The sequence below is a fragment of the Periophthalmus magnuspinnatus genome, chromosome 16 (genome assembly GCF_009829125.3).
Source record: "Periophthalmus magnuspinnatus isolate fPerMag1 chromosome 16, fPerMag1.2.pri, whole genome shotgun sequence".
Classification (NCBI taxonomy): domain Eukaryota; kingdom Metazoa; phylum Chordata; class Actinopteri; order Gobiiformes; family Gobiidae; genus Periophthalmus; species Periophthalmus magnuspinnatus.
In genome coordinates this window covers 1,430,192-1,450,377 of record NC_047141.1, presented here as the reverse complement: position 1 = coordinate 1,450,377, position 20,186 = coordinate 1,430,192, and the positions used below count along the sequence as shown (strand labels likewise).

The 20,186-nt window shown below is 41.8% G+C and overlaps 1 protein-coding gene across 2 annotated transcripts in view; it reads left to right on the top strand.

The window, feature by feature from the left end:
- ascc3 (activating signal cointegrator 1 complex subunit 3) overlaps positions 1 to 20,186 on the top strand; it is a 222,178-nt gene that overhangs the window by 117,351 nt on the left and 84,641 nt on the right. For both annotated transcript variants that reach the window (XM_033980435.2, XM_055227922.1), the window contains exons 12-14: positions 7,798 to 7,974; positions 8,948 to 9,019; positions 12,148 to 12,282. In XM_033980435.2, the coding sequence (XP_033836326.1) occupies positions 7,798 to 7,974; positions 8,948 to 9,019; positions 12,148 to 12,282 (384 nt within the window). The remainder of the gene's footprint in view (positions 1 to 7,797; positions 7,975 to 8,947; positions 9,020 to 12,147; positions 12,283 to 20,186) is intronic.

The following is a 20,186-nucleotide window of genomic DNA, read 5'->3' as shown; positions in this document are numbered from 1 at the left end:
ACATATGTAAATGAAACAAAACACAACTCCAGGTCTGTGTGTGATGAGGAAACAACATTAGAACAGAGGTCAGTAAGTAGTGAAATATGAGCCCTGCTGTTGTCAGTGACCTTATGCATTCCGAGCGTCCTAATTACTCACCGTGATGAGTTTATGAGCACTTTTCTCAACTCTGCGTAGTTTTGCAGTGACATAAAGCTAACAACAACTAGCATGCTAACACAGTTCCTGATTCTTGGACAGTTAAATGCTCTATATTAAGACGCAGACAAAATGCAGCTGACTTATTTTGACCTCTATAGCTGCTTATGCAATATACTGGGGCTGTACTGGGGCAAAGGAAATTTGGGGAAAAAATGCAGTACAGGACCTTTAACCTAGCTAGCTTCTGAAAATGATTGTGATTCTATAAAGAAACGAAATTATGCTTCAAAAACGATCTGGGGTTTTCCAAAAGTTCGCTTTTATTTGGCAATGCAAGTATTAAAACTGTGACTTTTGACGCCTTTGTGAAGATAAGTCTTAATACTTCTTATATTAAAAACGCTTCCCCACTCTCCCTCTTTGTATTATAATTGTGTATTCACCACTGAACACTGTGTGAAATAAGCAATGCATTTCTAAGTGTCAGCAAATCCTCCAAAACAAGAGAGACAAAAAAATGTAAAGAACCAGGACTATTTCTCAAAGCGACAGATTAATTGGATTCACAGAGCCAAAAAGAAATAGTTTCCCATAAGTCACTCTGATGAGGTGCTGTCATCTGTCTGTTCAGTGGAAAAAATGACAAAAGATTAGATGAGAGTGGGATATTTTTAGTCAGAGCTGCTGATTCACCAGAGACTGTGACCTCCCCTTAACACTCGACCAACTGCACCTGAGAGAGGGAGATATGGAACAAATACAATCACACTGAGAGAGGGAGGGAGATATGGAACAAATACAATCACTCTCTTCTAGTTTAGGCCGTTTTAAGACTTTAATGAGACGTTTTAGACTGGGTTCAGGAGAGAGCTAAAGCTATCGCTGGGTTTTAGATGACAGCACAACATTCCACAGGCCAGTACAATTTAATACAGATAGAATGTACCAGCCAAAGTTGTATTTAGAGCGATTCATGCACGTTTGAGTAATCTTTAGTCCCCTTTTTCACTGCCACCGGTACACACGTACTACTCTTTTCCAACCTGGAAGTCAACAGGTTTGTTTCTTTTGTTAAGTCTGTGTAATTCCTCCATTGTCCAGGTCTTATTCATAGTAAAATAAACATTAAAATCTGCAACTGGACAAAAAAGTTGTAGGAGAGAACTTTTTGACAGTTTGAAATTTTCTTTTACTTTTATTCAGAGGAACTGTGAAATACACACGAATCACTATTAATTAATTAAACAAGAGAGAAATGTGAGAAAATGCTAATGCCCATCTGAGAAAAGTATATAAAGTGTGTGGTGAGGGGTGTTACAGCCTTAAAACATATACAATAACTATAAAAAAATAAAGCTGACTACTTCGCGGATTTTGCCTATTGCTGGTTATCTCTGGAACGTAACCAACCGCGATAAATGAGGGACCACTGTAATTCGAATATTATATCAACTGGAATCTTGGTCTATCTCCCTGTATTTTTTTCATATAAAGCAGGACAGGTTAGAGAGCGTTGGCTCTGCAGATAGAATCTCCGGTGACACTGGGGCTGAGACAGAGCAGCGTCTGCAGCCAAGGGACCTCTCCATGTGGGGTTAACCACCAGGTAATTGAAAAGAGCTCCCAACATGTGACCGCTGTTTACTCGGTTCACCGCCCATTTATCTGCTGCTTCTGCTGATATTACCCAAGGAGACGGGAGCTGACGGAGCACTTTGAAACACACCCATGGACCTTGCTCTGCTCTTGACTCTCTCAGTCGAATTAAGCAGAACTCCAGGAAACATGGGGAGTAACTGAAAGGGAAAAAATACTGTAAATAATGAGGTTTAAAGGAGACATATTGTGCAAAATGTTTAGTGCTTTTAACAATGATATTTACCCAATCAAACTTGTGTTTAGGGTGATTCCTGTTTGAGTAATCATTCTTCATTCTCCTGTATTCAAAACATCACTGGTGAAATCAACCCGTTTTCTTCACCATGGGTACACGCCCACTGTCACATGCTCATAGACTGTATATATATATATATATATAAATGGACATAGCTAACACACTAGCTGCTGCTTTCCAAACAGGAAGTGCTCATGGGCTGCACTTCCGGCTCCATCGACTCGGGCTCCAATTGACTTTCTGTTGAAAACCTGTGTCCTCTCTCTGTAACTGCTGCTGTCAGACTCATCATTTTGGTCTTAAAATGTTTGTATTATCCCTGCTCTACATGATCCTGGTATTTTTATTTCACTATTGTGTCCGTAAATCAACATATGAACATTAATAACAGACAAATCAGGCGCCGCCTTTCCCCAAGGTCTTTTTTTCCAATTACTACCTCACGTGACGCCCTGTTTAAATGATTGCTCGCTGGGAATGATGGTGTATTCCTTTGCAATGCTAAGTTCACATCCTCTTCAATGAATTAATATGGAAATCCCTGTAACTACCCACAGGGGAGCTGACGGGGAGAGACAGAGGGGCCTGTTGTCGATGCGATTCTAGCTTCCACAGTTGAATGCTGTCATTGTGTCCTCGGGCAAGACACTTAACCTCCTTCGCCCTCGGTGTCTGTGTACACTGGTGTGTGAATGTGGGTGAATGGGTGAGTGGTTCCTTGATGTAAAGGGCTTTGAGTTGAGTTGAAGGTAAAAAAGAGAAATATAAAAATGTGGTTATTCCAGGCAAAACAATAATATCTCCATGGAGACAAGAAAGTAGTGTACTCGCCATCTGAAAAGTTACATAGTGCACCTTTAAACCAGTCAGAAAAATATGTCTAAATATATAGACATAATAAAAAGACATTGCATATTTGAGTATTTAAGTGTTGTAGAGATAGTTTTTGTAGGTAGTGTCTCTATAACCTTTATTACGAGCTCTGCTGTGTGTCTGCGTTGGCCTTTTAGAGCCGCTTTAACTGTTGCTGCTGTCTGTTTTATGACCAGGGCCTCGCACGGCTCAACTGTGGTTGTTTTAGTCATAAAAAAGCAATAATATCCTCAGTGTTTATGGTCAGTTTGATCACTCTAAGACGATTACAGCAGCGGGACGTGAGCTGCTCTGACCCCATGTTGTTATTAAGTACAATGTGATTCAATGAAAACTACCACTAGAGCAGATGCATCGTGTAAACATCACACATCTGTTCATACACATCATACACATCATACATACACATACACATCATACATACACATCACACACATCATACATACACATCACACACATCATACATACACATCATACACATCATACATACACATCATACACACACATACACATCATACATACACATCACACACATCACACATACACATCATACACATCATACATACACATACACATCATACACATCATACATACACATCATACATACACATCATACACATCATACATACACATACACATCATACACATCATACACATCATACACATCATACACATCATACATACACATCATACACATCATACATACACATACACATCATACACATCATACATACACATCATACATACACATCATACATACACATCATACATACACATCATACACATCATACATACACATACACATCATACACATCATACACATCATACATATCATACATACACATACACATCATACACATCATACATACACATCATACATACACATCATACATACACATCACACACATCATACACATCATACACATCATACATACAGTGGGTACGGAAGGTATTCAGACTCCATTAAAGTTTTCATTCTTTGTTATATTGCAGCCATTTGCTAAAATCATTTATGTTCATGTTTTCCTCATTAATGTGCACACAGCACCCCATATTGACAGAGAAACACAAAATTGTTAAATTTTGTATCAAAAAAGAAAAACTGAAATATCACATGGCCATAAGTATTCAGACTCTTTGCTGTGACCCTCATATATTTAAGTCAGGTATTGTCCATTTCTTCTGATCATCCTTGAGATGGTTCTACTCAGGAGTCCAACTTCATTGGAGTCCAGCTGTGTTTGATTAAACTGATTGGACTCGATTATGAAGGCCACACACCTGTCTATATAAGACCTCACAGCTCACAGTGCAGGTCAGAGCAAATGAGAATCATGAGGTCAAAGGAACCGCCTGAAGAGCTCAGAAACAAAATTGTGGCAAGGCACAGATCTGCCCAAGGTTACAAAACATTTTCTGATACACTTAAGATTCCTAAAAGCACAGTGGCCTCCATAATCCTTAAATGGAAGATGTCTAGGATGACCAGAACCCTTCCTAGAACTGGATGTCCGGCCAAACTGTGCAATCGGGGGAGAAGAGCGTTGATGAGAGAGGTAAAGAAGAACCCAAAGATCACTGTGGCTGAGCTCCAGAGATGCAGTCGGGAAATGGGAGAAAGTTCTAGAAAGTCCATCAACATTTACAAGCCAACCTGACAGAACTGGATCTGCAAGAAGGAATGGCATAAGATCCCCAAATCCAGGTGTGAAAAACTTGTTGCATCATTCCCAAAAAGAATCCTGGCTGTATTAGCTCAAAAGGTGCTTCTACTAAATACTGAGCAAAGGGTCTGAATACTTATGGCTGTGTGACATTTCAGTTTTTCTTTTTTAATAATTCTGCAAAAATGTCAACAATTTCATGTTTCTCAGTCAATATGGGGTGCTGTGTGCACATTAATGAGGAAAACATGAACTTAAATGATTTTTGCAAATGGCTGCAATATAACAAAGAGTGAAACATTTAATGGGGGTCTGAATACTTTCTGTACCCACTGTACACATCATACATACACATACACATCATGCATACACATCATACACTGTTATTACTACTACCACTAGAAATACTACTATTACAACTATTAATACTACTACTACTACTATTACTACTACTACTAGTAAAAGAAAAATTCTAATCTGTCAATTGGATAAAAAGTTGTAGGAGTGAAGACATTTTGCTGCTGGTTTATTAGCTAGGTCTAGAGCTAGCTAACAAGTTAAAACTTAGGCAGATAAAAAATCAGATGTAAAGAATCATGAATGTGAAACAGATGTGATTAAATCCTTTTTAAAAAAAAGTTTTAAAAACTTTCAAAAACAAACACACAAGGGCCCTGAAAAGGAGCCACTGCTTTGACCCTTTAGACAGACTGATAGTGGATGGGCACATTCTACCCTCCTCCAGCAGGTACGGCAGGGACAGCGGGTACGTGACAGCGGGTTAAAACAGTCAAATCTGAACATCCAGTGGATAAAAACAATAATCGTTAGATGTTAAAATTTTCTCACATTTCTCTGTTGTTTAAACGCTCTCAAAGTTCAAACATTTTTATATTATGATTTCCTTTCTAAAATGATTTCTTTAAATGTGTTGTTCTCGTGCTTCTGCTCCAGCGGTATCCACAGAGGTGCCTCTCCGTGCAGAGAAACACTTAAGTCCGAAGCGTTTCTGAAATTAGCTGGTGCAGAAGGTTTCATCAACATTTTGGGTTTTGTCGGGGAGAAAACTTGCAAACATACAGCACTTCAGTGTCACACTGTGATCCAACATTTATGTAAATTTGTCTGAACACATTCTGTACTGTACAGGAGACACGGCACGGAGGAGACTGATGGACAATGGTCTACAGTCTCTTAGCCAATCAGGACACAGAACACAATGCACATTCATATGCTGTAAAAGAAGCATGTAAAATTGCACTAAAAAAATCTGCGAAACAGCGACACCGTGAAAGGTGAACCGCGATATAGTGAGGGACCACTGTAATAAACTTTGTTGGGAGCTCATTCTACCGAGCAACAAAAGACGCTGACACATGTGGAGTAAAACAGCTTTAGTCTTATAGGACCTCAGGAAATCTCAGACATGCGACAGACCAGGAGCTACATGTCCCTCTGTGTTACTGTTCACATATCAGAGTTAAAAACCCTGTCAGGTTTAGAGAAGACATCACCTCTGCCTCCCATTACCACGATCGGTTAATTTTAACGTCTGGCTCGTTACCTCGTTATCCTCGTTACCTCGTTATCCTCAGGGCCATTCAGCTCTTAATTAATCAGTGCGTCTTGTTGTCATAAAGTTGAATAATGCCACACAGACAGCTCGTACCTGGGCTTTTTCTGTAGAACAAACTCATTTTGATCATTGAATCTGGACAAAATATCACACTTATGTTTACAAAGGGAGGCTGTTCACATGAGCTAGTACTGTTACTACTATTACCCTCATTTCTACTTCTATTGTTACTACTACTACTACTACTATTACCCGCATTTCTACTTCTATTGTTACTACTACTACTGATACTACTGCTACTACTACTACTACTACTACTACTACTACTACTACTACTACTACTACTATTACCCTCATTTCTACTTCTATTGTTACTACTACTGCTACTGTTGTGACTACTACTGATACTACTGCTACTACTACTACTACTACTACTACTACTACTACTACTACTGTTGTTACTGCTATAATTATGAATACAGATATTAAGAAACTAATAGGAGTCTAGTACTGTTACTACTATCACCCTCATTTCTACTTCTATTGTTACTACTACTACTACTATTACTTATACTCCTCTCACTACTCCTCCTCCTCCTTTTACTGCTATTCCCCTTTGTAGTTGTAATTCCTTTCTGCGCACACGAGTACAGATGTGTGTTGAGTGCAGCAGCTCACAGACACACGGCTCTTACAGCCGAGCGGCTCAGTCTTATCTTGATGTGGAGCTGACAGGTGCTGCATCACATTAAGGGCCTTACCAATCTTCACTGTCAAATACAGCAGGAGGTACACTGATAGCACCTCCATCCTCCTCCTCCTCACCCGCCCTCACCCGCACTCACCCCAACTCACCCCTCCCCATCCTCCTCCTTACCCGCACTCACCCCAACTCACCCGCACTCACCCCTCCTCATCCTCCTCCTCACCCGCACTCACACCTCCTCACCCCTCCTCATCCCTCCTCATCCTCCTCCTCACCCGCACTCACCCCTCCTCGTCCTCCTCCTCACCCGCACTCACCCCAACTCACCCCTCCTCACAGCTATGCACTGCTGCTGACACCTTCTCACTCCTCCTCACCCCTCCGCACCCCTCCTCTCCCCTCCTGACATCTCTTCATCCTCACCCTCCTCACCCCTCCTCACTTCTCCTGATACCTCCTCACTTCTCCTCATCCTCACCCCTCACCTCGTCATCCATACTCACCCCTCCTCATCCTCACCCCTCTTCATCCCTCCTCACCCCTCCTCACAGCTCCTCATCATTCTCAGCCCTCCTCATCCATTCACACACCCCTTCCTCCTGCCTCTCCTCCTCCCTCTCCTCCCCCTCACCTCTCTCTCACCTCCTCTAAACCTTCTCTGGAGTTTCTGTGTCTTCTGTTGCACAACATATCGATTTGCCTTCAAGTTTACACAGACAAAATAAAGGCAGTGTAACAGAATCACTGAAGAGCTTTTTCAAACTGGACGGAGTAACATTCAAAGTATTTATGTGGTGTAATAGTACTGAACCCTTGACATAATTATTTTACACTTTCACATGTAGTTTATTGTCCCCTATACTCTATTACTACTACTACCACTATGACTACCATTACTCCCACTGCTGCTACTGAGACTATTTCTCCTGTTGTCCTGCAGGTGGAGTCGACTCAGAGTATGATCCGTATCTTGGGCCTGTCTGCCACTCTGCCTAATTACCTGGATGTCGCCACCTTCCTCCACGTGAACCCGTACATTGGACTCTTCTTCTTCGATGGACGCTTCAGACCAGTGCCTCTCGGACAAACCTTTGTGGGGATTAAAAGCACCAATAAGGTAAAAGTGATGTCACGATACTAAAATTCACTCAATGCTTGATCCTAATTACGATACCACAATGAAAATTAAAAATCCTTTTTAAATAATAGAATGTAATTTTCATATTCAAAATAATAGTACTTTCTTTAGTTTAGCATGACATCTTATATTTGTTCTGATAATGCTCAAAATGACACAAAAACTGTTCAGGAAAGACAAAATTTTGTCCTGTTAATGCATAGACTGTATAAAGAAGTGGACTAAGTGAGTGTGACCCATAGCTTTCGAGGCTAGCAGTTATAGCGGCTAATTTGGAGCCGAGTTCTATATTTGTAATTCCAACCACGAGTATCATAGCAACCAAAGAGCCAGTCCATAGCGAGACTGTTGAAGGTAACACCCCTACCCGCCCACACAGCTGATTTAGTTGCGAGTGGACACTTAGCAACTCTGTCAGTCAAACCTGTTGCTAACGCTAGCTGGAGCAAACTCGAGGAAGGAAGGCACCTGATTTGTCTGTTATTAATGTTCATATCCTGATTTACAGACACAACAGTGAAATAAAAACCCTAGGATCATGTAGAGCGGGTTAATACGAACATTTAAGACCAAATCGACACATCTGACACTAGCAGTTACAGAGAGAAGGGACACAGTTTTTCAATGTAAAATTAATTGGAGCCAGAAGCACACCCATGATCACTTCCTGTTTGGAACATGCCGGCTAGCTAGGTCCATTTATCTATACAGTCTTTGTGTAAAAAGAAATTTTTACTGTATCGTTACCTGCTCAAATGAGTATCTAGTTTCGATATCAGTTTTAGTAGAGATTAGTATCTGATTTTTGATAATTTTAAGGGGTAATATCACTTCTTATGTATCTGTCTGTCTGTTTGTGAAGAAGTAGTACAATTGCTCTATTCATGTACAGTATGAATACATTTTTGTCAGTGTTTTTAACCTTTAATGGCTGATTGTCTTGTGTGAGCAGGTGCAGCAGCTTCATGACATGGAGGAGGTGTGTTACAACAAAGTATTGGACCAAGTCAGAGCAGGGCACCAGGTAAGTCCTTTTATATTACTTATACTGAACATAAAACTGTTAAAGCTGCTCCACGCAAGTTTTCTGGTGGAGGGTTCGACACCTGCTTGTCTCCATTGTGCATAGACTATACAGTTGTCCCTCGCTATATCGCGGTTCACCTTTCGCGGCCTCACTGTTTCTCGGATTTTTTTTACAATTTTACATGCTTTATTTACAGTGTATGAATGTGCATTGTGTTCTGTGTCCTGATTGGCTAAGGGACTGTAGACCATTGTCAATCGATCTCCGTGCCGTGTCAGTGAGGCTGCGAAAGGTGAACCCGCGAAATAGTGAGGGACAACTGTAGATGCAATACATTTATATAGAATGAAAACTGCTCGAGTCCAAATCCTTTTATTTTTGTGCATGGTTATTTTGTGCGTGGTTAGTGCTCTGTTTGCTTTTCTCCCAAATTAGTTGCGTCACAGGTAAAAATCCAAACTTTCCCTGAGCACTTTTTAAGTCCATCAGTCATCGCCACGCTCATTCTATGGTCAAATTGTGTTCACGACTTCACTAGTTGATTTCCCCATTGTGCATTCCCGTTGCTGACAGCAGAGGGAGCTCTAACGCCTACACGCCTCATTGAAAATGGACTCAGAGGTGTAGTTTTACAAATATAGCTACTGTTTTAAGTCATCCCAAGGTACCGAAAGCCACAAGAATGCATAAAATGTGTTCTTTAAACAGCCCATATTACACTATTTTCTGATCTGTGTTTTAATGTATTTTCCTCATCACAAACAGACCTGGAGTTGTCTTTTGTTTCATTCACACGTTTAACACACAAATTCCTCTCTCAAATGGAAAACACTCTGTTCCACCTTGTGATGTCATGTGGTGATACAGGAAGTGCACCACTGTAACTACTAGAATCGCCACTAGAATCATGGGTAAAGTTAAAATAGCACCATAAATTCAACCATTCATTTTAAAACCGTATTAAGTCCTAAATGTATTCTTATTTCATGAAGGCCAAATCCATGTCTATATTACCATGTTATCTGTAAAAGTTGTTCCGAAAGTTGTTTAGGAAGGAAGTGTGAAGTTGAATTTGAAAACTTTCTTCAGAACGTTTCCATGAATAGAAAGTATTTGGTGCAGATTCTGTGTTGAATGTGTGCTATGTGGAAGTCTCTAAAGTCCTTATCAGTTTCGCTCTTCTACTTGGCGTTTCTCCTGCTCCGTCAGCCTCCAAAATGTCCGCCGGGAAAAAGAACTGTGGAGCTGGAGTTTAGCGTTTAGCTCCCATCTGCTTCCCATTGAGAGCTGTTGTGATCCTGCAAGCATTATCTTACCATGTGAGCACTATAATGTACAGTACTGGGCCAGAGTAGAAGCCTTAAAGGTATACTGGACAAAAGTTCTTTATTAGAGCTTTAAATCATGTCATCCCCTCATCAAATACACACATGGGCTACAGCGGGCACTATTTAGGGGTCACACTGTTTTAGTGGTGTCTGAATGTCCAGTTAAAAGTAGTGGACTCAAAGTAGTGGACATCAGTGGTCACTAAACTAGTCAAAATAGACCACAATGCATTGCGAGAGTTGGAAAAACACCAGTGGACAGATACAGGTCTTTAATTGGACACAACACAACTGAATGAAGCAGATAGAAGCACTGGTTTATCACACATTGATTCTGATTATGAATAAAACACTCTTGTATACAGTGGTCCATCGTTTATTGTGGGGGTTATGTTATATTAAAATAACCCACAATAGGCGAAATCCGTGAAGTAGTCAGCTTTATTTTTTACAATTATTAAAAATGCTTCACGTAAAAGTCAACAAAAAACAAACATATAAACATACACATAACGCACTCCATAGGAACAGAACATTAAAACACCAACATGTCCTGTTTAGCTAGTGTTAAATACCAGGGAGAAGAGGTGCGTTTTCAGTCTGGTCTTAAACTGCGATGGAGAGGATCTGACAGGCAGAGGGCGCTGTTGCATAGTCTGTGTTAATAAAAATGCATGTCAACTTTGGCTAGCATATTACAGATATATTAAACATAAACAAGGTCGACACCTCTGCAATCTGACAGTTACACAGCAAAGAATTCTGACCTGTCTCCAGCGCAATTTTAAACTATAGACAGTGTAGTGTAATCTGTTGTAACGTCACCTGAACACAGCCTATTCCGCAGTGTTGCAAATGAATAGCCACAATGTGCAGTGGTTATTCTGATGTTGTGGTTTTGGAGGTGTCCGTCTGTGTGTTCCCACCGTCAGAGGAGGGGCCACCGCAGCTCCTGTTATTTATTGAAGGGGGTTTTATCAGCACCTCTGAGCGCTGTGCAGGCATTGTACGGCATACTCGCCTTATTAAACTTGTCCCTGGCTGCAGCTTCCCCAAAAGGAAACTGCTGGGAAATTTATAAAGAAAATTCATCCATCAGATCCTCCCAGGTGAAATTAATATGTCAAAGCTCCTCTATGACTCAGGAAGAGAAGCCAAAACTGGACAGAGCTGAAGCCAGGGCCAGCAACGTGTTCTAAGGCCTCAGGAAAGCAGCAAAGTGTTGTTGTTAAGATGGAGATTTTAGCGTAGGACCTAGGCTAAAAGATATATATGTACTATATAAATGGGCATAGCTAACCTGCTAGCCGGCGCGTTCCAAATAGGAAGTGATCACGGGCACAGCTGCTGTCAGACTAGTCATTTTGGTCTTAAAATATTCTTATTTACCAGCTCTACATGATCCTTTTCATTTCTCTATTTTGTCTGTAAGTCACGATATAAACATTAATAACGGACAAATCAGGTGCCTTCTTTCCCTGAGGTCACTCCCACCAGCCTTTGCAACAGGTTTGAATGACAGCATTACCAAGCTCCTGTTCCCTGCTAAACCAGAGGTGCGGGCAGGAAGGGGCTTTACCTTCAACAGCTTTGCTCCAGATTGGCCCTTTGGTTGCTATGATACATGTGGTTGGAACTGGGCTCCAAATTAGCCGCTATAACTGCTAGCCCCGATGAGCTTTATTTGACTGGAGCCGGACGCTGTGGGTGACATCACACTCACTTAGTCCACTTCTTTATATGTCTGTGTGTGTTTACTATTTTCTGTCATGACCAATATATTTTAATCTGTTTTAGGTGATGGTGTTTGTCCATGCTCGTAACGCCACAGTGAGGACGGCCATGGCACTCATCGAAATGGCCAAAAACAATGGCGACATCTGCGTCTTCCAGCCAGACCAGGGCCCTGACTACGGACAGTGTGAGAAACAGGTGAGATGTGCCCCTGCCTCAGTACCATCTTTGCACACTCTATGGAAAAGTAGTTCAGCCATCACTGTCTGTCAGAAGAACAACACTGTATAAAATGTATTTGTAAAATGTATTTCTGAGGCACTTACGGTGCGTTCACACCGGGGGATCAGGGGCGTCGAGTTTACATGCAAAGTCTATGGTGGACACGTGTCTTGGTGTCAGAGCGGCGCGAATGTGGCGTTGACGCTGCACGTCTCGAGCGTTTAGGGGTCGGACACCTTGTGACGCTTTGCGTCCAAGATTTGAAAAAGCTGAACTTTTTGGCGTTTGATGCACAGCATCAACCAATCAGAGACTACACTCCAGTGACGTAGCGACGTCATTATTCGGGAAAAGTATAAAGACATCAGCCACAAACTAGCAGCAACTTAATTATGCTGGGTGCACTAGCTAGCTTAAAGGCTATTCACTGACCCAGACACGCCGCCGCAGATCACCTCTGTTGATGGGTTTTATGTAATAAATACACTAAAGCCACTCTCTCAACCTGGTCTGCAGCGTTCACAAAGACACAGGGAAAACAAAACATCCAAAGGCACTCGCAGATCGCAACGGACGCTTTGGACGAGTATTAAGTATTTTTCTCCGATGTGCATCCACGGCGTCCATGACGTGCGTCTGAGGCGTTTGTTCTCAAATGCAAAGGCGTCCAACTAGAGGCGTCTAACCGTACCATGAGATTCAATATCTCATCTGCTTGTTCAACTTTTACTACAAGATCTTCTGATTGAAAGGGAGAGTGAGGAGAAGGAGGAAAGAGGGAGAGTGGAGAAGAACTTTGAATCCAAGATCTCATGATTGTCTCTGTCTTAAAACTATCCACTCTAGAACTGAAATGGGAAACACAAGTTTTTGGTTCTTTTGCTTCTCAAAAATGTAACATTTGAAGGACATGTAAAATTGAAGCCACTGCAGCACTTTAATAATGTGGAGATAAACATTTATGATCTCACCTGCTCCTGTTTGAATGTTTGAAATGGACATGCAGGTGTGCGTTTGTGTGTTTTTGTTTGTATCGTTCTGTATTTGAACAGGAGTCTGAGTGTTCTCATTGGACTCTCCCCTCATATGAATATAGAGAAATGAAATTTTTAAAATGAAAGAAGGCACTTTGTGAAGCTGCAGACCATCCGTCGGCTTCACGTTCTGCACAAAACTGTCAGATTGTGAGGCACCTTTTACATGTAGAGTCTATGTAGACGCGCTGTTAAAACCACTGATAAAGTTGAAGTGACACACTACCTGCACCATTCCATGAAAGGAAAAAGTTAAAACCAGACTTTGGAACATTTGCCGTGAACACGACCATGTTTCAAACCATACTGTGGGGGATTATAGGAAACAGGCCAAATGAGACTCAGGTTTGTGGAGATGCAAGCCCACTCAGTGCAATGAAAGCAACAGTAGCTCAGTTGGTAGAGCGTTTTCCCACTGGTCTGAAGGTTGGCAGTTCAAATCCTGCTCTTGACATAAACATCGTTAGTAGAGTGGTCAGATTAACCCACAGGTTGGTGCGATTCCAGCTCCCACCAATACAGCCATTTTGTCGTTGGGCAAGACACTTAACCCCCCTTTCTGGAACAAATCAAGCTTGATATTACAAACATATGAGAAATAAAAGACACATCAGTAGTATGTATTTGTTATTTAAATAAATAAAATAAATGATGTCTCGCTCTGTAGCAATTAATTTGGCCGAGGTGACTAGTAGCTTGGTTGCTAATGAATGTCAACAGAAAACGAGGGACGCTTGCTGGTCTCGACTGCAGTGTACTAGCAAAGCATTCTGGGATTTGTAGTATTAGTGGTGCATGTGCTATATACCGGTGGGCCAGCTCTAATGCACATTTGATATGATTTCATGGGCCAAATATAATTACAACCGCGGACCAGATTTGTCCCCCGGGCCTGAGTTTGACATATGTGGCCTAGAAGGTAGAAAAGTGCTGTATAAATAAAGAATCCAAACTGAAAACCAAAACATCCTTCCATTTTTGTCTATTTCTTGGCTAAAAAGTTACACAGTGAAGCTTTAATAAATGGACAGATTCACTCCCACTCCTCCCCTGTATAACTCTGTATATGTACACGTGTGCCTATGCCGCTGACAGTGTAATTAATGTTCTCTGTGCATTGGGTTTGCCACATAGGACGGTCATCCGGACTCCCCCATCTCCCTCATATTCAAATCTCACGCAACCAGGAGGCAGTGATAAATATAGTAACCTTTTTGCAGGCGTTCCCCAGAGCTTCTTGGAGATTGATGCTTCCTCTAATCTTCTCTCCTGTTTAAATGGGGATGTGTATACAAATCAGATCACTTTTCATGCTTATGCTAAAACAGGAAACACAGACAGCAGATGATGTCAGGGGAGTAAAATTGGTGTGCTGTTGCGGCCTGGTTGTAGTGTTTGAAACAGGGCTTTGGAGTGATATTTTGAGTCCTCATTATAAAGGAGCATGTGGTAGTTAATAGTCACTGCATTACGGCTGTAGCAGAGGTAGTATATATAGGAGAGGTTTAGTCAATGTGCAGCCAGACGGGGTAATTGATCAGGACGAGGTGAGAGAGAAGAAAAACAGAATTATACAAAGTAAAACAAAAAACAAAAAAAGTTTATATCTGAGAAGAGTGCTCATAATCGGAATTAGCAAATCACAAAGGCTGCAAGTGTTTTTGAGTGTTTATTCTCTGATCCGAAGTTTGGCGGTTTGAATCCTGCACTCGGCACTGACTCACAGGTTGGCGGTGTGATTCCAGCTCAAAACAAATGAATACTGTCGTTGTCATTGGGCAAGACACTTAACCCACCTCACCTTGTTGAAATTTTTGCAGATTTATTAAAAAAGAAAAACTGAAATATCACACAGCCATAAGTATTCAGACCCTTTACTGTGACCCTCATATATTTTAACTCGAGTGTTGTCCATTTCTTCTCATCATCCTTGAGATGGTTCTACTCCTTCATTGGAGTCCAGCTGTGTTTGATTAAACTGATTGGACTCGATTATGAAGGCCACACCCCTGTCTATATAAGACCTCACAGCTCACAGTGCAGGTCAGAGCAAATGAGAAACATGAGGTCAAAGGAATTGCCTGAAGAGCTCAGAGACAGAACTGTGGGAAGGCACAGATCTGACCAAGGTTACAGGAAAATTCAGCTGCACTGTTCCTAAGAGAACAGTGGTGTTCATAATCCTTAAATGGAACACATTTGGGACGACCAGAACCCTTCCTAGAACTGGATGTCCGGCCAAACTGTGCAATCGGGGGAGAAGAGCCTTAGTGAGAGAGGTAAAGAAGAACCCAAAGATCACTGTGGCTGAGCTCCAGAGATGCAGTCGGGAAATGGGAGAAAGTTCTAGAAAGTCCATCAACATTTACAAGCCAACCTGACAGAACTGGATCTGCAAGAAGGAATGGCATAAGATCCCCAAATCCAGGTGTGAAAAACTTGTTGCATCATTCCCAAAAAGAATCCTGGCTGTATTAGCTCAAAAGGTGCTTCTACTAAATACTGAGCAAAGGGTCTGAATACTTATGGCTGTGTGACATTTCAGTTTTTCTTTTTTAATAATTCTGCAAAAATGTCAACAATTTCATGTTTCTCAGTCAATATGGTGTGCTGTGTGCACATTAATGAGGAAAACATGAACTTAAATGATTTTAGCAAATGGCTGCAATATAACAAAGAGTGAAACATTTTAAGGGAGTCTGAATACTTTCTGTGCCCACTGTAAATTAGGCTGAACACATTCTGTACTGTACAGGAGACACAGCACGGAAGAGACTGATGGGCAATGGTCTACAGCTTAGCCAATCAGGACGCAGAGCACAATGCACGTTCATACAATGTAATAAAGCATGCAAAATTGCACAAAAACATAAAAAAAATCTACAAAACAGCAAGACCACGAAAGGTGAACCGCGATATAATGTGGGACAACTGTACTCCTACTAACTTTCAATGGATTTATTTGTGGTTAATGGTAAATGGTCACATTTTTATACAGCGCTTTTTCACCTTCAAGGCTCACAGCGCTTTACATGAAGGAACCACTCACCCATTCACACACCAATGTACACAGACACTGGGGCGAGGTGGGTTACGTGTCTTGCCCAAGGCTATATTCATCTGTGGGAGCTGGAACGGGATTCAAACCATCAATGTTCGAATCAGTGGACAAACACTCAACAGAGCTAGTAACACCGTGAATGTGAATGTGTGTGAATGTGTGTGTGACTGGCTGGTTTCTTGATGTAAAGCACTTTGAGCCTTGAAGGTGCTATATAAATATGACTATTTACTTTTAGCAGCATTTTTACTAGAAACAATCTATAATACAACATTTAAAAATACATTCTACTGATAACACGATGTCCTATTGACTTCCATTGGCTTTATTCATTATTCCCATTTAAATAGGCTTAAATAATATTCCTTATTGTCTTTAATCTTTCGCCCACCCACTCCCCCAAACACTCTCCCAAACTGTACTTGTATTTTACGAGCCTCTTGTGTATTGAGAGGTCTACACTAATCTTGACTGACAGCCTCTCCACTGTGAGCGATAAGGCCGCTTCAACAACATTAAGAGCCTAAGAGAATCCAGTGAAAAAGCCAGTTAAATACTTGCTAAACTGTGTGACCCACCTGCCTTGTTTTATTATGCATATTAGAGATTAAAAAAGACCATACATATTAATAAGGGGCAATTTCCAGAGTGAGAATAAGCAGTGCATTATCTCTGTGTGTGGGCTTAAAGTGGAGGGGCCTACTCACCGGAGCAGATCTGACCCACAAACACTGATGGACTAATGGAGAGCTGTATGTGTAATTATAACAGAGGCAGAGGACACAGGACACGGCTAAAGTACAGCTTCATTCACTTACTAAAGCAATTGAAACGGTGCAAACGCTGGAAAAAAGTGATCTTTGGTTTTCAGACAAAGGGGCGTTCAGGCCCAGCTCGGTATTAAAGTGGGAGTGAAGTTATTTTTATAGTTAAAGGGGAAAAAGGGAAATCGTTTTGATTTGCTGTCAGGTAAAATGGAGCTAAATGCTGCATTTGGTTTTTTTTTTTGTTTTTTTTTGTTGTTGTTGTTTTTTTGTGCGTTAAACATGTGTGAATGAAACAAAGCATAGCCCCAGGTCTGTTTGTGATGAGTAGGGGTGTGCAAAAATATCGAAATATCAATATTCATTGTATTGTTTAATTTAATTATACAATATCGCTGTCATGGGCTGCTGCATTGATTATATATATATATATATATATATATATATATATATATATATATATATATATATTTTTTTTTTTTTTTTTTTTTTTATTATAAATTATTCTGTCTTAGCACTATTGTGTGGCTTGTTTAGCCACAAAACTTGTTTATGCAGAACATTTGACATTTGATTCACTGTTTTGATTAAAACGGGTGTATTTCTTATTCGCTTTGCACATAGTTGTTTAACACAGACTTGTATCACAGTCGTGTTTTAATCCATCTGTTGTGATCCTTCAGAGCCGTTAAACTGCACATGTCTCTGTCCATGTAAATGTGGAGGTCGTCTAAGCTGTGGATGAATAATATTGACCAATGGAAAAGTTTGACGTTTAGTTAGAAACATGCACTAAACAAAATGCAGTTGGTTATGTTTATTCATCTTTAGTACAGTGTTCCCTCGTTTATTGCGGGCGTTACATTCTAAAAATAGCCCGCAATAGGCGAAATCCACAAAGTAGTCCACTTTATTTTTTTACAATTATTATACATTTTTTAAGGCTGTAAAACCCCTCACCACACACTTTATACGCTTTTCTCAGACAGGCATTAACATTTTCTCACATCTCTCTCTAATTCCTATGAAGTTGGGAGGCTGTGTAAAACTTTAAAAAAATACAGAATACAATGATTTGCAAATCCTTTTCAAACTATATTGAACTGAATAAATTATAAAGACATGATATTTAATGTTCAAACTGATAAACTTTATTGTTTTTATGCAAATATTCACTCATTTTCAATTTGATACCTGCAACACGTTCCAATAAAGCTGGGACAGGGGCATGTTTACCACTGTGTTACATTTTACACACAACAATCAATAAGTGTTTTGGAACTGAGGACACTAATTGTAGAAACTTTGCAGGAGGAATCCTTTCCCATTCTCGCTGAATGTACAACTTTAGTTGCTCAGCAGTCTAGGGTCTCTGTCTGGACTGCAGGCAGGCCAGTCTAGTACCTGCACTCTTTTACTATGAAGCCTCGCTGTTGTAACACATGTAGAATGTGGCTTGGCATTGTGTTGCTGAAATAAGCAGGGACGTCCCTGAAAAAGATGTTGCTTGGATGGCAGGATATGTTACTCCAAAACCTGTATGTACCTTTCAGCATTAATGGAGCCTTCACAGACGTGCAAGTTACCCATGCCATGGGCACTAACACACCCCCAGACCATCACAGATGCTGCTTTTCAACTTAGCGCTGATAACAATCCGGATGGTCCTTTTCCTCTTTGGCCCGCAGGACACGACGTCCATGATTTCCAAAAACAATTTGAAGTATGGACTCATCAGACCACAGCGCACTTTTCCACTTTGCGTCAGTCCATCTTGGGTGAGCTCGGGCCCATAAAAGGCGGTGGCGTTTCTGGATGTTGTTGATATTTGGCTTTCGCTTTGCATGGTACAGTTTTAACTTGCACATGGAAATGTCGCGATGAACAGTTTTAACTGACAATGGTTTCCTGAAGTCCTGACACGTCTCTGCAACATCGCGTGGCGGTCGGGGACAGTACCTGTGGAATGGCAGACCGGGGTGGTGGTCCCTCTGTATAAGAAGGGGGACCGGAGGGTGTGTTCCAATTACAGGGGAATCACACTCCTCAGCCTTCCCGGTAAGGTCTATTCCAGGGTACTGGAGAGGAGAATCCGACCGATAGTCGAACCTCGGATTCAGGAGGAGCAGTGTGGTTTTCGTCCTGGTCGTGGAACACTGGACCAGCTCTATACTCTCCATCGGGTCCTCGAGGGCTCATGGGAGTATGCCCAACCAGTCCACATGTGTTTTGTGGATCTGGAGAAGGCATTCGACTGTGTCCCTCGTGGTGTCCTTTGGGGGGTGCTCTGGGAGTATGGGGTCCGGGGCTCTTTGCTAAGGGCTGTCCGGTCCCTGTATGACCGGAGCAGGAGCTGTGTTCGCATTGCCGGCAGTAAGTCAGACCTGTTCCCAGTGCATGTTGGACTCCGCCAGGGCTGCCCTTTGTCACCGGTTCTGTTCATTATATTTATGGACAGAATTTCTAGGTGCAGCCAGGGGCCGGAGGGGGCCTGGTTTGGGAACCACAGGATTTCATCTCTGCTGTTTGCAGATGATGTGGTCCTGATGGCTTCTTCGAGCCGGGACCTGCAGCAGGCACTGGGGCGGTTTGCAGCCGAGTGTGAAGCGGCTGGGATGAGAATCAGCTCCTCCAAATCCGAGGCCATGGTTCTCGACCGGAAAAAGGTGGTTTGCTCTCTCCGGGTGGGTGGTGAGTCTCTGCCCCAAGTGGAGGAGTTCAAGTATCTCGGGGTCTTGTTCACGAGTGAGGGAAGGATGGAGCGGGAGATTGACAGGCGGATCGGTGCAGCGTCTGCAGTGATGCGGTCGCTGTATCGGTCCGTTGTGGTAAAGAAGGAGCTGAGCCGGAAGGCGAAGCTCTCGATTTACCGGTCAATCTACGTTCCTACCCTCATCTATGGTCATGAGCTCTGGGTAATGACCGAAAGGACAAGATCGCGGATACAAGCGGCTGAAATGGGCTTCCTCCGCAGAGTGGCCGGGCGCACCCTTAGGGATAGGGTGAGGAGCTCGGTCACAC